The following is a 21,491-nucleotide window of genomic DNA, read 5'->3' on the forward strand; positions in this document are numbered from 1 at the left end:
ACTCATGCTGGTAGCTTCGAGAACACTGTCCAACCATCTCATCCTCTGCCGTCCCCTTCTCCTTGTGCCCTCCATCTTTCCCAACATCAGGGTCTTTTCCAGGGAGTCTTCTCTTCTCATGAGGTGGCCAAAGTATTGGAGCCTCAGCTTCAGGATGTGTCCTTCCAGTGAGCACTCAGGGCTGATTTCCTTAAGAATGTATAGGTTGGATCTTCTTGCAGTCCATGGGACTCTCAAGAGTCATATGGGACTCTCAAGAATCACTAGCCCATAACAACACACAATTATATATGTATCAACCAAAACCACTTCGCCATGCAGCCCTGTTGCTCAACTGGTGAGATATTATTAGTACAGTAGCGGGCACACAAGCCTGAAGGACTGCACAAATCTCCTCGGCCTATGTATGCTTGTCTCACCTCTGCACCGGTACTGATAGCTGTCATAGTGTAGCAGCTTTGGGTTTCCAGTATCAAAGCCCAGTTTCAAAGCTTTGGCAACAAAAACACTTTGCAAAAACCTAACAGGAAACCATGGTTGGGGTGGGCAGTCGGGACATGGCTGAAATTAACACAGAGATGGAGAGGAGAAGAATGATCATGACATCCAGTCCCTGAATAATGGTTAAATGTTATGTCTACAGCAGGGTTTCCAGCTGTTTTTTTGGACTACAGTTCCCATCATCCCTGACTACTGGGTCTGCTAGGTATGAATGATGGGAGTTGTAGTCAACAGATGGGAGACCCAACCTAGAAAACAAAGAGGACACTTTTGCCAAGTGAGGGTTATTACTGAATTCAACAAGCAGGCCTGTCTCTGAAGTACCTGGTGACTCATCCCGGTGACTCATTTCCATGTGCTTGCTGATTATATCTATAACCCTGAACTTCTTGTGTTTTTTCAAGATATCCATAGCAGACCTTGACTGGGCATCACAGATCTTTGGATCCACCCCAGCGTTCAGAAGCATCAACACGTTTTCTATCAGATCTGAAATACAAAACAAATAAAAGGAGTCTGCAATATTCTTGACTTGAATCACAACAGGCTTCACGCCATGAGTTCAGCTTTGTGATTTGACACTTGCAGGAAGGAAGAACCTCTGAGAAGTGCGTGGCGCTCGTATGCAGCAGTTCTGAAACTGGTCCAAAGAGCAAACAATGAGTAACTGATTGCAGCAATCCATGCTTGCCAGAAAAATCAAAACACACTACTCATTCATCTACGCCTGGTCTGTCACACAGGGAAAAGGGGATAACAAAAATTGCAAAAAGTTCCCAGGCCACCAATTTGGGCTGAGAAATATATGGTGGAGGATTCACATTTTGGGTGCCCACTAGACTGATAAATTAAAGAAAAGAAAATAGGAATATAGGTGCATTTTTCAAATGGAACAGATAGATGCTTAGTTTCTCCCCTTCAATCTGAAAAAGGATTGCAAGACAGGAAGCCAACAAGACACCTGCCTCCCCATCCCCTCACAAAACTAGTGCAAAGCAATGCAAATTGTTATTTCAAAAAAACTGGGAGCACAAAATTATTGCTCCAATCTTATGGAACTCCTAGGTTTTTGGGTTTTTTTTAAATAATATTTATTAATTTTCAACAATTTAAACACAACACTACAAAAAACAAAAAAAAAACCCAATACAACAATACAATACCATACAAAAAACACTACACAACACTAACACAAAAAATTAACAAAACAAAACAAAAACCATTCAAAACACAATCCAATTTCAATATCTTAACTTTCATTCACTTGTTTCCACGACCTCCTCGCACCTCCCTTTTTGTCTTCCACTTCTATTAATTGTTTCAGCAATTCCTCTCCATCTTCCTCTGTTTTCTATCCTATAATTATCTTAACACATTCTAACCTTATTTTTCCCTTTAATACCCTATTAATCTATCTATACCTAATTCCTTATAACATTTCTACTAAAGCCATATAACTTCATTCCAACATTTTTCTAACATTCATTAATTTTACAGTATTTCTGTAAGTAGTCTTTAAACTTTTTCCAATCTTCTTCCACCGATTCTTCTCCCTGGTCTCAGATTCTGCCAGTCATTTCCGCCAATTCCATGTAGTCCATCAACTTCATCTGCCATTCTTCCTGTGTGGGTAAATCTTGTGTCTTCCAATACTTCGCGATAAGTATTCTTGCTGCTGTTGTTGCATACATAAAAAAAGTTCTATCTTTCGGAACTCCTAGGTTTAGATGGCCCCATTTTATTCTGGGACCTTGTACGCCCAGAGCCGTTGTTCTATTAGTGAAATACAGTCCTTCCTGAGCATGTCTTTATCCCATTATTCATTCCTTTTCTACGACAGCAGTGAATTTATTACTCATGTTATTCCAACTTTTCGGTCACCCAAGTGGCTCTGGGAAAATCTCTTCCATTAACACGATGATGCTTACTACTGCCAACCCACTTACCTAGGAGTAAGCCCCACTGAACTCAATAGAGCTTATTTCTGAGTAGATCAACCTAGGATTGCACTGTTACTGAATTAGAAGCCTACTGTTGATGCTGGAACAGACACTTGTTTTCCCACTGCCACCTCGTGGGCAAAATAAAACTTGCAGAAACTATCATGCTACAATTCTATGAGAATATGTCCACTAGAGATGGTCTCAAGGAAAGCAGATTCCTAGTCTGAGTATTCTGTTCAAAATGCAGCAACACAAAAGCCGGTCTCTGTTAAAAGCACAATGTTAGCCAGAGTTAGCCCTTTCTAGGGTTTCTGTAAAAAGAATAGGAGAACAAGAATTAAACTAGCAAGATAGTGTATTGTCCAAAAACCAGGTTACCTAAACACACACACATACACTTACACACAAACTTACTTTTCATAGGATAGCCAGCTGAATGAGATGCTACAATGTGGAGAACTGTGGCCCCCTCTTCATTTTGCTGGTTGATAAGATCCTTCAGTTCAGGCTTATAATTCAATAACCAACTGAAAAGGTAGTTTCCATCTAAATAATTAAAAAGAAGAAATACACCATCAATTTAAGGAAGACTGTGCTTAACCTTTCCAGAATACATAAAAAGGATAGGATATATCTTTGCAATATAATTTATTTTCCCTGCTTGGCTTTATCTAGTCTAGTTGGTGTATAGCAAAGAACCTTGCAGGGCAGGGATAGCCAATGTTCTTGGCACACGCGGCACAAATCAAGTCCAGAATATGAAATGGTGCCACTCTAGTTTGACGGTACAGTATTTTTACAGCTCCTCCCTGCCTTGGGGTTAGTTTTCTCTTTAAGACCAGTTTAAGGTAAAGGTAAAGGGACCCCTGACCATTAGGTCCAGTCCTGACCGACTCTGGGGTTGCGGCGCTCATCTCGCTTTATTTGCCAAGGGAGCCGGCATACAGCTGCTCTGTCATGTGGCCAGCATGACTAAGCCGCTTCTGGCGAACCAGAGCAGCGCACGGAAACGCCGTTTACCTTCCCGCCAGAGCGGTACCTCTTTATCTACTTGCACTTTGATGTGCTTTCGAACTGCTAGGTTGGCAGGAGCTGGGACCGAGCAATGGGAGCTCACCCCATCGCAGGGATTCAAACCACCGACCTTCTGATCGGCAAGCCCTGGGCTCTGTGGTTTAACCCACAGCGTCACCCACATCCCAGAAAGACCAGTTTACAGATACTCTTAATATACTGAGGAAGGGAAAATACCAGATTTTATAACATAGCTACTTCTACGCTGCCCCCAACAAGTGTCCCCCCCATCCAAAGGCTGGCCAGCCTATATTGTACATCTCTCACTATTTTTATAGGACCATAGCTTTATGTTTTGCATATAAAATTCATCTCCAAACTACCTGCAGCACCATTCAGGACATCATTTATTTTAATTTGATTTTTTTAAGCACTTACTTGCTTTGATACAAAGCATGATGATAGCATGAAGAGGATAGGTTCCAACACTTCTTATATTTGCTCCGAGGGAGACAAGCCACTCCACCAGTTTGGGCACCCTTTCCATTTTTTCATACTGGCCAAAGAGAACATATTTCTGGTTCAAGAGAAACAAAGAATACATGTATAAGGCTCTGGTCACTTGGTGCACATAAAATCTCAATCCTCCATCATCACTGTTATTATGATAAAATCCCCACCACGTAGAAATGCTGATATTAGGCAGCATAACTTGGATACAAATTTTATTTCTGTTGACAGTAGTATTTTATTTAAGCACCATGTTTGCCTTAAATAAACAAACTAAAACCCTGTTATCCACGTCCACCCACAATTAAGGGAAATAGACAAGTCTGTTAAAGCAAGCTAGTAATGGATTTGGGTTGTTGTTTTTTAAGTTTGCTGGACTGCATGCAGGCTCCTCTTACACCCTTTAGTTTGTAAAACAGATATCAGTTACCTATGTCACCTGTCATTCATGCAAGCCCTCTGGTGAAATCCATTTCCTAATTCCATTCACCCAGGCCCCAGTAAAGGATTTCTACTGGAAGATTTCGACAAACCTCAAACAGCTCTCTTAGTGATAAATTGGTCACTTGCAGATTCCTTGGTAACCGGTCTTTCTCAGCAGCCAACACTAGGCAAGACTAGGGAGTGAGGGAAAAGATTTTTTCGTTAGAACTTCAAATGCATGTAGACCTCACATCTTTTTCAGATCACAGCGACACCTGGTGCTTTTGCTAACAAGAACAATTCTTTGAAACTATGGAAAGCGTGAAAAGGAAATATATTTGGCTGTATTCTGATTCTATTTTCTCTGTCTAGCTGCTACTGTTAGTGAATAAACACCAATACCTTAAAATTTTGCTTTTCCGGAATCACCAAAGATTACACCTTGTTACTGTTGAATGAGACAGAAGTGTTCACTTGTTGGGGGAAGGAAGGGACAACTGAATTCAGTATTGCTTCCTCAAGAGACTATTGGCATCAGTAGAAAGGTGAGAGTTAAGAACCACCACATGTGTATTAGCTGAGCAGCGGGTATTTGCTTCTTTTTGCTGATCAACACAGGTTACTATTGCATCAGGCTGCAAGAATGCAATTACCTAAACATCCATGAAACAGCGTTGGAAGTAAAGAAAGTGCTTTTTGCTGCACTATGACCTGCCAACATGGAGAAAACTGCAGTGGTTGTCCTTTCCTGCTCATGCTACTGGTTTAGCTGCTGAGAGCTAAACCAGTTTGGTTTACTGTTCTGTATGAATCTGGCCTCGTCATTGGGTCTCACTTCAGCAAGCCACCAAGTCTTGTCCTTGGCTTGCCATTGTGGTTTGTTTGGAGTGAGACAGACCACAAGACAATGCTCAGACATAACATGAAGCCAAGCCATGGCTGAGCTCCCAGTAGCATGGCAGCAAGAGCAGAGAACGACTGCAATGGCTGTGCTTTTCTCCCAATGCTTGCCTATTCACAGCAAGCCATAGTTTGGCTTACTGTTACCTACATGGTCTGTCTCTCTGTTTCCTTCTTTAAAAGGTGTGAGCAAAAATAATGAACACTACACCAAAAACTGTGCTAAGCTTACAAATTAAGGAAGCACACCTACAATTCACGTCAGCTTATCCCAATTCTAAGTTGGGCGATGCAATCACAGGGCTGAAACATCGAAGCAGACATATTCCGGAACCTGCGATCACCTACTGTCATACAGGTTTTGAAAAGCCAGCCTGAGCTCAGGAGAAAAAAAGATGTCATTATTTACAACGATAAGGTGCCTACCTGCCACAGTCCTTTTCTGGCCAGCTTTTCAATCACCTGTTGCCAAATTGGTGGTGTGAAATTATCGCTCACAATTTTTTTACAGACGGATAATAAATGTGGGGTAATAGTCCTTTCATCTAGAAGAAGAAGAAGAGTTTGGATTTGATATCCCGCCTTTCACTTCCTTTAAGGAGTCTCAAAGCGGCTAACATTCTCCTTTCCCTTCCTCCCCCACAACAAACACTCTGTGAGGTGAGTGGGGCTGAGAGACTTCAAAGAAGTGTGACTGGCCCAAGGTCACCCAGCAGCTGCATGTGGAGGAGCGGAGACACGAACCCGGTTCCCCAGCTTACGAGACTACGGCTCTTAACCACTACACCACACTGGCTCTCATCTAAAGAGGGGCAACACGAAACAAGAGAGGCTTAAACCTGCATAACCTTCATCATCATCATCATCATCATCATCATCATTTACAGTTTGTGCTCTTCCAACTTAGGAAATCCCCTCACGGCATCAACAAGGAAGGGGAAAAGCCTTTACACAACAGAGAAAACAAACTGCACGATCACCAATGCTCTCTCCCTAGGGCTCCCTTCAGCTGGTCTATACAAGCAACAGAATGAGGTAGGAAGTTGATGGCAGAATGTTGTAGTGGTAGAATGGGCTGCATCATTTCAGCCTGCAGGTTTCCAATGCACCAAAATTTATACAAATAGAAAACTAATGCAGCTGGGGTGTGTGTGTAATAATTTCATTCTTTTCCTGCTCTTGGCTTTCTGTTTGTAATGAGTTTTCAACGTAGGGAAGAGTTGAAAAACATTGTCACCCACCATCTGCAGATATAGCAGGGGGCAATGCCAAATGTGCCGAATCTGGGCATAGGGATCGGAGCACAGGTTCCTTCCTATCCCCACCACGTCGTGCAAAGAGAACCACCAGACATCGTGCGCCTGAAAGCGCACTGCAAGCATGGTTCTTCCATCTGCTCCCTGAAGCTGCTTCTACGCAGCTAACTCCCTCGCTGGGCCAGGGCAAAGATCTTGTCGTTTTAACCTAGCATTGCAGACATTTTACCCACCAGCCCGAGGTCACAAATCCATTTTGCAAAGGTTACACTATAATGATGATTGTGGACGACCTGGTTTGCACGTCAATGTAAGCAATACTCTGAAACAAATTATAAATGACTGCGAATGAGAAGCCCGCTGCTGTCTGCTGCTCAATTATGACCCACTTCACTTTGCTAAGCCTGTTAACAAAAAAAACCACCATGGATTGGCTGGCTTAGTGCTGGGTGCAAACCAGTGTACAGTAGTGGTTTGTTTATCTCTGAACAAAACACAAGAAGCAGCCAAGTTTCTTTCTTGGTCTATTGCTTATAGCTTATTTGGAGAGAAATAAACTACAAGCGTTGGTTTGCACATCCACTCCAGAGTTTGTTACTCAGCTCAGCAAAGGGAGTAGTGAACCACTTGCATGCCGCTCATTCATGGTAATCCATAGTTTCTTTCAGACTACGGTTTACTGTGATTTGCAAACAAGGCCATTCATTTCAGGCACTCACCAGCCATCAGCTGCCCCCATCCTGTCCTAATTGTGACAGTTTAATGAAGACAAAATCTCACGTTATCACTTACCGTTAACGCTTGAGAAGATACCGACTATAAAATCAGAAATTTGAGCCACATCTGATGAACCATGGAGATAGTCTAAACCTTGATAAAACGTTTTAACAGCATCGAGAGGCTGTCTCAATTTAATCAGGGAGTAGCCAGCTCTATAGTACCCCTAAGAAAGAAAGAAAAAGAAAGAAAGAAAGAAAGAAAGAAAGATCCCAAGAGTCAGTCTTTCACTTCAGGAATATATGTGAAGGCTAACAGACATTTAATAGCAACATTTCAATATAAGAACGGAATAACCTAGCAGTAAATACATTTAAAATGGCAGGGTTGAAACACTTTTGCACCAAATACAATGGGCACTAGTCAACTATGTTTTACTCAGAATATATACTCAGTATTAACGAACATGATAAAATTAAACATTCATTTGGTTTATTATGGCCTTCTAAACTATGGGAGGGTGATTGCTTTTGTTTCTTACTATAGTGTGGGGTTTTTTAACTTGGATACAAATCTTATTTCTGTTGTCAGTAATATTTTATTTAAGCACCATGTTACGTTTTTTGTGTTTTTATATTGGAAACCATCCTGTGAGCCTCGGATGAAGGGTGGTGCAGAAATTAAATAAATAAATTACTGAATGGGGACGCTGTTCTGAGCCAACAGCTGCTCTGCAAATAAGTTGATGTTCATATTACGTAAAAGTGACTTGCAAGCCAAAACGTGGAGCTTCCGAATGCAACAAAATTTAACAAGCAAATGCAAATCCAAAGTTCTTCGAGCTTTAAGCTCCTTTAATGTCAGTGCTCAATCTTTGCATTTTCAGTCTTGAAATCTCTCTGTTTAAGAGTCAAACCACACATTGCTTCAAAATACCGTACTTTTCACTCCATAAGGCGCACCGGACCATAAGGTGCACCTAGTTTTTAGAGGGGGAAATCAAGAAAAAAAATCTTACAGCCTGTCCGCTTCTCCCAGAGCTGCTGGGGCTGCCGGGGGAAGCCCAGGTTTCCCCAGCCCCAAAGCGCAAAGAAGCCAAGACAGTGAGCAGGATCCATCCCACTCACTGTCTTGGCTTCTTTAGCCGCGTGCAGCCCCTCTGGCAGGGAGAGGCTGCGCGCGGCTAAAGAGGAAGCCATGCGCAGCTATGGCGGCTATCCCTGAAGCGTTTGGTGCGCAGAGCGAGTTCCCGCTGCGCTTCGCAGGCTTCGGGTTCCTTTTGCTGAAGCTAAGAGAGTTGGTGCGCACCGACCCCTCTCGCTCTCCAGGCTTCAGCGAAAGCAACGCGAAGCCTCCGGAGTGCGGAGGGAGCGCTCCTTCTGCGCTTCGGAGGCTTTGCATTGCTATCACTGAAGCCAAGGAGCCTGCATTCGCTCCATAGGACGCACACACATTTCCCCTTAATTTTTGTAGGGGGAAAAGTGCGTCCTATAGGGCGAAAAATACGGTATCTTATATTCAGAACTCTTAATCCTTATTTTATTTTTTAATTAAAAAACAACCACCCTGCAACCTAGGCTTAGAGAATCATAGAACTGTAGAGTTGTAAGGGCCAGAGCCGTCTTTCCCATTGGGCTTACTGGCACATTGTGCCAGGGCGCCGGCCTCTCGGGGCGCCCCAGTGAGTGGGGGAGCTGCGCGGCTTTGCCGGCGGCCTCCCCTTTCCCTCCTCCATGCCCACCAGCTGCTCCCTGTCAACCATATGGCTGGAGGATGTGCAGCTTCCTTCCCAAGCCCCCGCGGGAGGAGAGCAATCCCCGCAGAGGCTTGGGAAGAGGTCAACAACTCTGGGAAATGGGGGTGGGGCGCCGGAGGGATTTTTGCACCACGGCGCCAGGTATGCTTAAGACGGCCCTGGTAAGGGACTCTCAGGGTCATCTAGTCCAACCCCCTGCAAATGCACGAATCTCATCCATGACAGATGGCCACTCAGCCTCTGCGTAGAGTACAGAATACCTTAACGTAAGCTGGATCCCACTGAAGGCTCTGTCTTGCTGAGAAGAAGGCTTCTCTCCATTTATTTAAGTTGTAAAAGGCATTTGATCGGTTGCAGAGTAAAACTGCCACTTCTCGCCGTTGGGAAAAACTAAAAGATGAGAATGTTAAATGTAGTTGCGTCAAGAGAAACAGCTTTATAGTTTTACAGAACACATGAACAGATTCCCGCCCCCCTTCCTCTACACAGAAAGAGAGTAGAGGGGGGAATTGTTATACCTTATGCATTCCCTTTATTAAATCCCAACAGAACCCTGCTATGAAAAGTTGAATAAAGAGTGTAAGGAAAACGGCAAATAATTACTGCAAAGATCACAGATAACTTGGTGACTGGAATCCAAGTTCAGTAGCTTCACAGAAGGAAAGCTCAAGTCTAGAAGCTAGCGCTAGACAGCTCACAGTTCTCTAAGAAAGAGCTTACCTTACTGCTTTGTGTAAATAGACCAGTATGTTTAGTGCTTCGTCATACTTTCTGATGGCAAGAGCATAGTTTCCATTTTTGAAGTCTTGATTCCCTTGCACTCTCAAGAACTCGGCGTAACTCATGGGGTCCCCAAAGCTGAAGGGATCCATTCTGACAAAGAGGAAATAAATATGCTCTGAGAGACAGCACAAAATATTTCCCTTACCCCACAGCACGAGAGCATTTTCAGTTACTTAACCAACACCGCATATATTTAAACACCAATAAAGTGGGTAAAAGCCTCAGCACCTAGGACTTGCCGATCGAAAGGTCGGCGGTTCGAATCCCCGCGGCGGGGTGCGCTCCCTTCGCTCGGTCCCAGCGCCTGCCAACCTAGCAGTTCGAAAGCACCCCTGGGTGCAAGTAGATAAATAGGGACCGCTTACTAGCGGGAAGGTAAACGGCGTTTCCGTGTGCGGCTCTGGCTCGCCAGAGCAGCGATGTCACGCTGGCCACGTGACCCGGAAGTGTCTGCGGACAGCGCTGGCCCCTGGCCTCTTGAGTGAGATGGGCGCACAACCCTAGAGTCTGTCAAGACTGGCCCATACGGGCAGGGGTACCTTTACCTTTACCTTTAAAGTGCTTCTACCATCGATGTGAAGCTGAAGTATTATTGGGACTATCTAGACCAGTGTTTCCAAAACTTGGGTCTCCAGCTGTTTTTGGACAGCAACCCCCATCCTCCCTGAACACTGGTCGTGCTAGCTAGGGATGATGGAGACCAAAACAGGCCCACGTTTGGGAAACATTGGATCTAGCTCCAACATAAAAGGACACAAGGTGTCACAGGAAGGAAGCCTTTTGTAGCAGGAGCTGAGCAGAAACCTGCCCTCTCCAACTCTGGTTTGTTTTCGCCTCTTATTTTAATTGCATCTGTCTTCTACCGCCACCGCCCAAATTATTAAGGGGTGGGAGGAGGAAACATTTTATAAATACAATTTTAGAGATCAGAAAGTTTGGCAGAGGAAACATTTTATAAACACAATTTTAGAGGTCAAAAAGTTTGGCACATAAGAAAAATCCCAAAGTCCATATTAATGTAATACCTTTATTAACCCAAACAAAATATCACAAAGTAACGTGCAACCCTTTGAGCTCTGCAGAACTCTCCCATCCAGACAGTGGTCAGCAAAGCAGGAACATGGGACAGGGAGACTCAAAGTGCCTAGCTGGTGATAAAACCTTCATCAATGTCTGCATCTTGTAAGGTTCTTAACACTGGGGGAGAGGGGAAGTCGCAGGCAATGATACGAGGCCCTTTAGGTGCTATGCAAGTTTCAGGTTGCTGGGAATGAGAAGAGTAACAATGGGGTAAATTCCCCATCTCTGGGGCTCATCCTTAAGTAAAGCACAGAGAGTCCTCCATAGTTTCCTTCCTGTTTTTGAGCTAAGGCAATCTTCATATTAGCAAAGGTGAAAATTAATATTAGCCAAGTCAAAAGAAACCAACGAGGACAACTGCGCCTAGCAGTTAAATGAAATGTTTCCTTGGAAAATGAAGCCCTGCCCTCAGGTGGTATAACAAGCTTCTTTCTTCAGTTTAGGATTCTGCTGCTAAAACAACCAAATTCATTATTTTCCAGTCACAACCAGTTTTTTCCTTGCTGCCACCTCTGTAGCACCTAATAGACCTACCAGCTCTCTCCTCCTCTCTCCTTAAGACTCTTAGGAGGTGCAGACATACCGTATGTTTTACTCTGTAAGACTCACTTTTTCCCTCCTAAAAAGTAAGGGGAAATGTGTGTGCGTCTTATGGAGTGAATGCAGGCTGCGCAGCTATCCCAGAAGCCAGAACAGCAAGAGGGATTGCTGCTTTCACTGCGCAGCGATCCCTCTTGCTGTTCTGGCTTCTGAGATTCAGATTTTTTTTTCTTCTTGTTTTCTTCCTCCAAAAACTAGGTGCGTCTTGTGGTCTGGTGCGTCTTACAGAGCGAAAAATACGGTAAATGCACATTCCCATACACACACACACCTTTTTCCTTCCCTACTTTTTTGCTGTGTTTACCATCTAGTCTGCTAAAGAGTTCCAGAGTACTCAAAAGACTGGATGCTATTTTGCAATATTTTGGTTGGCCTAGTAAAGGGATTGTGATGAAACATCGGTGTAAAAGGGCGGGGAGAGAGAAAACTCTGTCCTTTTATTTGCAGCAAAACATAGCATTTGGCTCCAACAGACTCCCTCACACTGTTCAAGGAACTGGAAAACAATTTCTAAATTCAAAAAATATTAATTTTGCCTAGTGAGCATATAAACAGTGACCAAAACAGCCAGAACCACTCCAAAATAAACAAAAAAAGTGATTAAAAATAACTGACAAAAGGTGAAAAATTGTAAGTATTCATTTACTAGTGAAAGCATGATACAAAATAAACACAATGTATAAAAATGAGTGCATGGATAAATAAACAAAGCAATTACAATGGGGCTACTACAAGAACTAAATAAGATATAAGGCTTTGCATTAGCTGCTTCAAGTACATAAAAAAGCAGTTATTTTCTTAGCACCCTCTCCCTCCAGTCCAGTTAAAAGCAATAGCACTAAAAGAAATATAAAAAATATCTGCATTATAAAGGTAATTTAAAAATACAAGAAAAATTAAATGGGATTTAGCATATATGTGTGTCCCTAATATTGGGATAGACTCAGGGACTTTTAGGGAATAATGCGTCCATATCTACCAGACCTGCTGTGGTCAATTGGTTTCCACTACAAGATTCCTGAGCAAAAATAATCCACAAGGATTAGAAAAATCAAAACCTGATCAAAGAAGGAAAAACCCTAAGAAAAGCCAACATCTATGAGGCCACTTCAAAAGCACAGGCCTAGTCTTCAACTTAATGGGACGCAGGTGGCGCTGTGGGTAAAAGCCTCAGCGCCTAGGGCTTGCCGATAGAAAGGTCGGCGGTTCGAATCCCCGCGGCGGGGTGAGCTCCCGCTGCTCGGTCCCAGCGCCTGCCAACCTAGCAGTTCGAAAGCACCCCCGGGTGCAAGTAGATAAATAGGGACCGCTTACTGGCGGGAAGGTAAACAGCGTTTCCATGTGCGGCTCTGGCTCGCCAGAGCAGCTTTGTCACGCTGGCCACGTGACCCGGAAGTGTCTCCGGACAGCGCTGGCCCCTGGCCTCTTGAGTGAGATGGGCGCACAACCCTAGAGTCTGTCAAGACTGGCCCGTACGGGCAGGGGTACCTTTACCTTTAGTCTTCAACACCCCAAAGCCAGCTTGACTCCATGGAACTGACTGAGGCCATAGCAAGAAAAATATCAATGGAGAAACACAAATGTGAGCTAAAAGTTCTAAGAGAACATCTAGAGGGGGAGAGAGAAGCAATCAGAAGTCTTTGTCTTTGAAGTCTTTGTTTTTACGTATTTTCCATAATACTGTACAACTCTTCCCATTTCAAATGTCCAGCTACGCTCCAAATTGTTCTCTTTTGTAACACTCCTGCACAATTTTACCCCTCATTAAAATGAGTCATTCTTAAATTTATGACTTCCACCAACATTCTCTACCTTCACTGGTTCTTCTTCACTTTCATCCCGAAATCTTTCAACCTTCCTTATCAAAACCACAACACAAATTCCACCCAGTCTTGGAATAATGACCTCGAAACCATCTGCTTTCTAGCTAAGATTGTTCCCTCCTTTCTCGGACTAATTGCCCAAAACAAAGGCTTCTCTCTCTCTCTCAATAGAGACAAAAATGTTGGTTAAGGAAAAATAATAATATTCTAACTCAACTAACATATCGTACAAGGTACACACTTGGACAATTATCAGATAACACTCACCACCACAGGCTTATAGTGCCCGGTTCAAATATTATACCCCTCTTTTCACCCCCATAATTTATAATTGGGATGTTTTTCCTTCAACAGCTGCTTCCCATTTAACCAGAGATATATTGTAACTTAAACTCTGAACAGGAAGCACGTAGAATCAAAAGGGATCCAAAGATGAAAATGCATCAAAGTAATAAGATAAAGGAAACATTTGTGTAAAGGGTAAGAGAGATACATATTCTCCTTTTCCTTATTTTGAATTAAAATGGAGAGTAATCAGAATTTGCTCCTCCAGAGAGCCCTTTGGTGTTGTTCTCAGAGAACGGTCAACCACACAGACACAAGTCAAAGTACCCTAAGTTACAGGGCTCATCTCTCTGTTTCTCTCTTTAAAAAATAATAATTATGATTTTAAGTTTTATACATTTCAATAATTTTACAATCATTTTAACATTTCAAAACTCGACTTCCTTTCCCCTTTCTGCAGTTCCTTAAATTTATGTTTTATATTTTCTGCATATGCCAAATTAACTTAATTTACTGATTTATTCATCTACTTTAAATATACACTCTTATAAAACTGCAAGTTATTACACTAATCCTGCCGATGCTCTTAACGGTTTACAGTTTATTTGTAAATATTCAAAAACCATTTTCATTATTTTACAAAAAGTGTGCTATCTTGATTTCTTATTTTTCTGGTGAGTTTCGCCAGATCTCTCTGTTTATCTCAAAGCCTGTAGGGTAGGAATAATAATAATAATAATAATAATAATAATAATAATAATAATAATAAATTTTATTTATACCCCACCCTCCCCAGCCAAGACTGGGCTCAGGGTGGCTAACAACCAATAATAAAAATAGGTTGATTAAAATACAACTTAAAAAACAAGATTAAAATACAACATTAAAACATTAAGATGCAGCCTCTTCACAGGAGGAGAAAGGAAAAAAGAAAGAGGGAGACGGAATCAAATTGACTCCAAGCCAAAGACCAGGCAGAACAACTCTGTCTTACAGGCCCTGCGGAAAGAAATCAGATCCCGCAGGGCCCTGGTCTCATGAGACAGAGCGTTCCACCAGGCTGGAGTCAGTGTTGAAAAGGCCATGGCTATGGTTGAGGCTAATCTAACTTCCTTAGGGCCCGGGACCTCTAGGGTGTTGCTATTTATGGACCTTAAGGTCCTCCGTGGGGCATACCAGGAGAGGCGGTCCCGTAGGTACGAGGGTCCTAGGCCATGAAGGGCTTTAAAGGTCAAAACCAGCACCTTAAACCTGATCCTGTACTCCACCGGGAGCCAGTGCAGCTGGAAAAGCACTGGGTGAATATGCTCCCATGGCAGGGACCCTGTGAGGAGCCTCGCTGCAGCATTCTGCACCCACTGCAGTTTCTGGGACAGCTTCAAGGGCAGCCCCACGTAGAGCGAATTGCAGTAGTCAAGGATCTCATGGTGCAATGATAACATCAATTCCACTCCTTCAGCCTTCAGCATCTGCAAGTTGATCATCATGGATTCCTGAAACCATACTTTGGTGCATACAGTATATAGAACTGCTCCCTGTGCCCAGCATCACAGAAACCAGAATGGAAGGACCTAATTAACTACTTGCCACTTGGCAAGTAGCAAATTCAATAAAAGCACCTGTGTTCTCAACTGTGATATACAACAGGTTTTTTCAACAGGGAGGTGTGGGACCATGATGCCCCTTTGCACAGAATGGGCATCACTCTCTACTACTGGTGCAAGATGGCAAAAGTGAAGTTCAACAGTGAATGGCAAAAGTGAAGTTCAACAGTCATGATGCCAACCCAACTTTAACTGAAAAAGGCTCTCCTTAGGACTAGCTGCCGAAGGTGCATGGAAACATCTTGAGCTGTTTCCTTAAAAATAAAATAAAATCAGTCTGTCTTGGGAGCTACATAGAAAGAGGTTGCTGAAATACCAGACACCCAAAATATAATGAAATGGTTGCTGGATTTATTTTTGTTTGTTCCCAGCAAAACAAGGGGAGGACAATCTAAATATCGTGCTTTCAGGATTTATCGTAACAGAATGTCAGCCTGGAAAGCTATCAGAAACTTAAATCACCTTGCTAAAAAGTGCAAAGTTGGGTGTGTTTTTTGCCAGCATACAAGAAGAAATATCACTGGCCCACCTGTCTGTGCTTACCTATGTTAGTTATTTGTGGCCTAAAAATGGAGGGGAGCCGTTGTCAAGTTTCCCTGCCCGTCTGAACCAGCTCTAAGAATGGTAAAACAATAATCTCTCCGCTTAATAAGCCAATATACGAACAAGCATTTTCTTTACAAGCCACAATTAAACTAGGAAGCCTGTAATTAAACAGTGTTTCTATATTGTCCAAACCCAGAAACTATGGATACCAACTTCAGAACAAGCCACGCTATTAAAGGAAGGCTTGAAGTTGTGTATAATATCATGGCTTGTTCCAAAGCTGGCAACTATAGTTTTCAGCCTTGAATGGAAGGCTTTCTGGTTTGGTTGTTCATACCACAAAGGGAGGAATGAAGGGACAAAAGACTAGCTCGTTTCTCAGCTTATCAAGACGACATACGTTCATCTGGTTATGGCCTTAGTCACCACAGGTTGTCAGGCCAATGGCTATTTACATGCCTGCTTCAAACTCTCAAATATGGAAATTAAAGTTCATTTGTGAGTTCAAGGAGGACCCTTGCAGATATTTCACTATCCTCTGGGAAATGGATGGCAGAACACAATTTGCCACTAAAGGCTGGACGAGAAGGAGACAGAGGCAGGAGAAGAACTGTGAGTGGAGATGAAGATGATGGAGTTTATGGAGCTGGCTGATCTCACTGGAAGAATCCGCGACCAGAAAGAAGAGGAACACCAAGAAGATTGGAAGAAATTTAAAGACTATTTGAATAAATATTGTAATACAGTGGTGCCTTGCAAGACGAAATTAATTCGTTCCGCGAGTTTCGTCGTCTTGAGATTTTTTTCGTCTTGCGAAGCACGGTGTCGGAAAAGTTTTGGAAAAGCTTCAAAAATCACCAAAGTCTTCAAAAACTTTAAAAAAGGCTACCACACCGTGTGCTATGAGTTGCTCCTCGAAGTCAAGTCGCAACTGTATTAACGGTGTTAAGAAAAAGGAAACAAACTTGCAAGACGTTTCCGTCTTGCGAAGCAAGCCCATAGGGAAAATCGTCTTGCGAAGCAGCTCAAAAAACAAAAAACCCTTTCGTCTTGCGAGTTTTCCGTCTTGCGAGGCATTCGTCTTGCGAGGTACCACTGTATTAAAGATATGTAACCACTTGAAAGAACTAATTAGGCCTAGGATTAAATTAGGATTAAATAAATAAATAAGAAAAAGTACGATAAGAAAAGTTAGGAAATTTGATTATGACTGTAATATTGTTTTATGAAATAATGATAATGGAAACTGCTACATTTAATTACAAGGAAATTCAGATGGAAGAGATTAGAGGAAGTCAAGTAATGTGTTTATGAAGATGGATCTTAATTAACTAATTAAGTTTTAGTTTATGTGGCGATATATGGGAAGTTTGAAGTATTTTATGTTTCATATTCTTTCTTATTATTGTTTATTCTCTTTTTTGTTATGCTTTTGTATGAAAATTAATAAATATTATTGTGAAGAGAGAGAAAAAAGAACTGTGAGTGGAGGGGCACTCTTTTTTCATCCTTGGGACCCCCTGGCAAACGCACCAAACCTACTGCACCCAGAACCAGGTGTGGAGAGGGCAGCTGACTGTTTAATGGGACACAGCTGTGGGCAGCCTGAGGAAGCTCCATCCACCCCATAAAGAGCAAACCTAGAGGGGGGAACTAGGGTGATGCCCACAGCAACCCTTCTCCTAGCGGCACTTTTTGTGGCTGTCGTGAGACCCTGGGTGAGAATTAGGGTGGGAAGGTGGAGTCTGGGAGAAAGCAGGAAGCTGTGAGGAAGGGTGCTTCCAAAGGCAAAAGAACCGATACAGTGGTGCCTCGCAAGACGAAAAGAATCCGTTCCGCGATTCTTTTCGTCTAGCGGTTTTTTCGTCTTGCGAAGCAACCCCATTAGCGGCTAAGCGGATTAGCGCTATTAGCGATTTAGCACTATTAGCGGCTTAGCGGGCTTAGCGGCTAAGCTGTTAAAAGGCTATTAACGGCTTAGCGGCTTTGAAAAAGGGGGGGAAGCGGGGGGGGGGGAAATGGCGAGACTCGCAAGACGTTTTCGTCTTGCGAAGCAAGCCCAAAGGGAAATTCGTCTTGCGAAGCGCCTCTGCAACGGAAAACCCTTTCGTCTTGCGAGGCATTCGTCTTGCGGGGCACCACTGTATTTATTGATACGTATTAGCAACACAGTCGTGAAACTTTTTCGTATGTTGCCTGTACAGTGGTACCTCTGGTTACGAACTTAATTCGTTCTGGAGGTCCGTTCTTAACCAGGGTACCACTTTAGCTAATGGGGCCTCCCGCTGCCGCCGTCGCGTGATTTCTGTTCTCATCCTGAGGCAAAGTTCTTTTTTTAAAAAAACAATATTTTTATTAGCAATTTCAGCATAACAAAATTTCAAAACATATATTCATTATTCCCTCAGCTCCTCTCTCTGACTTCTCAGCACATATTATTCCCTGCATGTGAAAAAATTATACATATCCTTACATTATCTACCGTATTTTTCACCCTATAAGACACACTTTTTCCCCTCCAAAAATGAAGGGGAAATGTGTGTGCGTCTTATGGGGCGAATGCAGGCTCCTTGGCTTCAGCGATAGCAACGCAAAGCCTCCAAAGCCTGCGCTCCGGAGGCTTCGTGTTGCTTCCGCTGAAGCCAGGAGAGTCTGCTGTTTGAGGCTGGCGGTGGGGGAAAGCAGCGCTTCCCCCATGGCCAGCCCCAGAGGATGGGGGGCAGCGGGAAGGCGCACGACGCCTTCCCGCTACTCTCCAACCCTCCTGTGGGCTTTTGCGGGAGATGGGGGAATTCCCCCACCTCCCGCAAAAACAGAAAAAAGCCGTGCGCTCTTTAAAGGGGCTGCACGGCTTCTGCTGGCTTTTCTTGGGGGTGGGGGAATTCCCCCACCTCGTAGAAAAGCCCGTAGGAGCCGCGCAGCCTTTAAAGAGCGTGCCGCTATTGGGGGCTTTTCCCCGAGGAGGGAGAAGGGACTGACTGGCCGAGTCCGTCCCTTTTCCCTCCTGGTCGAAAAGCCCGTAGGAGTCGCGCACGGCTCCTGTGGGCTTTTGCGGGAGGTGGGGGAATTCCGCCACCTCCCGCAAAAGCAGGGAGAAGGTCTTGGAGTAGCGCACAGGTTGCGTGCAGCCTGTCCGCTGCTCCCAGAGCTGCGGGGGGGGGGATCATATTTTTTTCCTTGATTCCGCCCCCCTGAAAACTAGGTGTGTCCTATGGGCCGGTGCGTCCCATAGGGCGAAAAATACGGTATCTAACATGTTATCAACCAATAAATTTGTGTATGTTTATTCAAAACCTGCCAAGGAGTCCAGTTCATTTTGTTGTCTTTTTAGATAATGTGTAAAAAGCTCCCATTCTTCCTTAAAGTCACAGTTGTCCTTGTCCCACAATTTGTATGTCAATTTAGCAAGCTCTGCGTAGCTCATCTATTTTTCTTGCCACTGTTCTTTCATTGGGATTTCCTCGTTCTTCCATCCTTGTGCTATCAAGACTCTTGCCGCTGTTGTAGCACATCCTGGGATGGGGCAAAGTTCTTAACCCTTAAAAATCTCCCTCCTGTGCTTCAAACAAACCTGCAACTGTTCTCTTTCTGCAGTTGGACACGAGATCAGATCAGAAGAACCTTCATTTGCAACAGCCACTAACCATAGCAACAAAATAAAATATACTGAAGATAGAGGCAAAAACTTAACTAGACAAAATACATTTTGAGGGAGTTGGACACTACACGTTTTGGAGAAGAGAGAGAGCAAGACTTCGCTTTTTCTAAGCATTGCACTGGCAAATGACGGTATCTGCATCCTATTTGCAACCAATGCATTCTGAACTGACAAAGTTCGGTGAGGATTTTACCACACCCCCTTTCCAAACATTTGAACCATTTCCATTACACCCTTAGGACAGAGCAGAAGTCTGGACTAGATGTACTGAGACACACTGCTCTAGCATTTGAGGTTTTGCAAAATATTAATACATCAAGCAACCCACCCACCTAAGTTAAAATACAAAATGACAACTGCCCACAGTCCTCATAAGGTCAGGGGCAAGAAAGAGCTTCCACTACCTTTCCGAGTAGTAAACAACAGCAACAACATATACTGCCCCTCATCCCCTTCAACAGAAAATTAGTAGGAAATGAGTAATGTGAAGGTCCTTTCCACATGGCGTCTAAACAAAATTCATCTATGTGATCCAAAGTTTTCCATTTTGATGTTGCTAGTGTCATTCAATTTATTTTATATTTGTGGTCCTGAGGGGGCTTCTCCATAGCTCAAACCCAAGCAGAGCCCAATAAAAAATACATGTTTATCTGCTTCAGTAAACAATTTGCTTGGCCTGAATTTCACCAGGAGCCGCAACGAGGACATACCGCCCAACATTTCTCCGACGAAAATAGGGATGTCCCATAACATAATGATAATTTTATTATTTACATCTTACTGAGTTGCCCCAGCCACTCTGGGCAGCGTGCAACATATAGAGAAACATAATAAAACATGAAACATTTATTTTTTTAAACTTCCCTATACAGGATTGCCTTCAGATGGTTTGGGTGGGGGGGTGGATGACTCCATACCCTCCAACAATTTATCCAGTGAAAATAGGCACAACCTAAGGAAAAGCGGGACATTCCGGGATCAAATCAGAAACAGGGACACTTGGAGAGTCTGCGAGGAAGCAGATCGCGCCCTCTGTTCACCACATCCATGATTATATTGTCACTCTGATGTGCTTGTTTACACACAATTACGCATTTTACTCTGGCAGGCTTTTGTTCAGTTATTTTATTTTTATTTTTAACTGTACAACCCTCTCCGAAGGAGGATTTGGAAAATATTTCAGATGAACCAGCGCCAATATAATTATGTGCCAGGGTAATGCAAATTCTGCATGAAGAAAACCGGGAATATAATTTAAGAAAACTTGCACAAACGGGATCCAAAGAACAGTACCAGCCATTTATGTCGACCTTTGCCACATTTCTCAATCAACAGCCCTTCACGCTACATGGAAACTGAGATTCTCAAAAGCAGCTTGAGACACAGCAGTTCTTTATCTTACACAAGTCATTCTGCTCCTGCAAACAGCTATGCAATGTGAATTAAGTTCTACAGTAATCCTGCTCAACCCCGCTCTTGTCTTTGGAGATTTCTTGGTTAGCCCTTATTTACCCACACATTCAAATGAAAGCAGAGGCCAGCAGAAAGCTGAAACCTCTGTCCTGTTCAACCATCCCACATAGAATTTGCGTGAGAACCTTAAGGTAATTTAAGGGGCGGGAAGGAAAACATAAAAGGACCCAGGGCATAGTCAAAACTTCCTTCTGGGCATGGACTGATGTAAGAAGTAGCAAAAATGAAGTTGCAAGAACATGAAAGTGGCTCACTTACAATATCAGGAAAATCATAAAACACAACAGGAATACACTGAATTGCAATTGGGTCTAACAGAGACAATACAGATATAGCGGCAGTTAAAAATATACCGTATATTAAATCTTGATCACTAAAATATAACCTAAAATTGTCATTTAAAACCTTAATCATTTTAGTAGTACAGCTTGTTCCCTACGTTTTATGGCGGTCGCACAGAATTTGGCCACCCTTAGCGTGATCTCTAGATCCTTGTCCTCTACCAGGAGTTTTAGACACTGAAGTTCGGACCCATTTGGAGATTTTTGTACAACAGGAGTGATCAATACCGAGTGTATATCCCCGTAGAAACAGCAGCGTAACAAGACATGAGAGCCTT

The 21,491-nt window shown here is 43.2% G+C and overlaps 1 protein-coding gene across 1 annotated transcript in view; it reads right to left on the reverse strand.

Annotated features, from left to right (window-relative positions):
- The window catches only part of TRANK1 (tetratricopeptide repeat and ankyrin repeat containing 1), a 53,507-nt gene that overhangs the window by 28,959 nt on the left and 3,057 nt on the right, over positions 1-21,491 (reverse strand). Inside the window, exons 2-9 of the mRNA XM_028750109.2 lie at positions 9,741-9,893; positions 9,281-9,410; positions 7,340-7,490; positions 5,718-5,836; positions 4,502-4,585; positions 3,897-4,035; positions 2,859-2,990; positions 826-990 (exon numbers count right to left, since the gene is read on the reverse strand). Of these exons, the coding sequence (XP_028605942.2) occupies positions 826-990; positions 2,859-2,990; positions 3,897-4,035; positions 4,502-4,585; positions 5,718-5,836; positions 7,340-7,490; positions 9,281-9,410; positions 9,741-9,892 (1,072 nt within the window). The 5' untranslated portion in view covers position 9,893. The remainder of the gene's footprint in view (positions 1-825; positions 991-2,858; positions 2,991-3,896; positions 4,036-4,501; positions 4,586-5,717; positions 5,837-7,339; positions 7,491-9,280; positions 9,411-9,740; positions 9,894-21,491) is intronic.

Source organism: Podarcis muralis, chromosome 12 (genome assembly GCF_964188315.1).
Source record: "Podarcis muralis chromosome 12, rPodMur119.hap1.1, whole genome shotgun sequence".
Classification (NCBI taxonomy): domain Eukaryota; kingdom Metazoa; phylum Chordata; class Lepidosauria; order Squamata; family Lacertidae; genus Podarcis; species Podarcis muralis.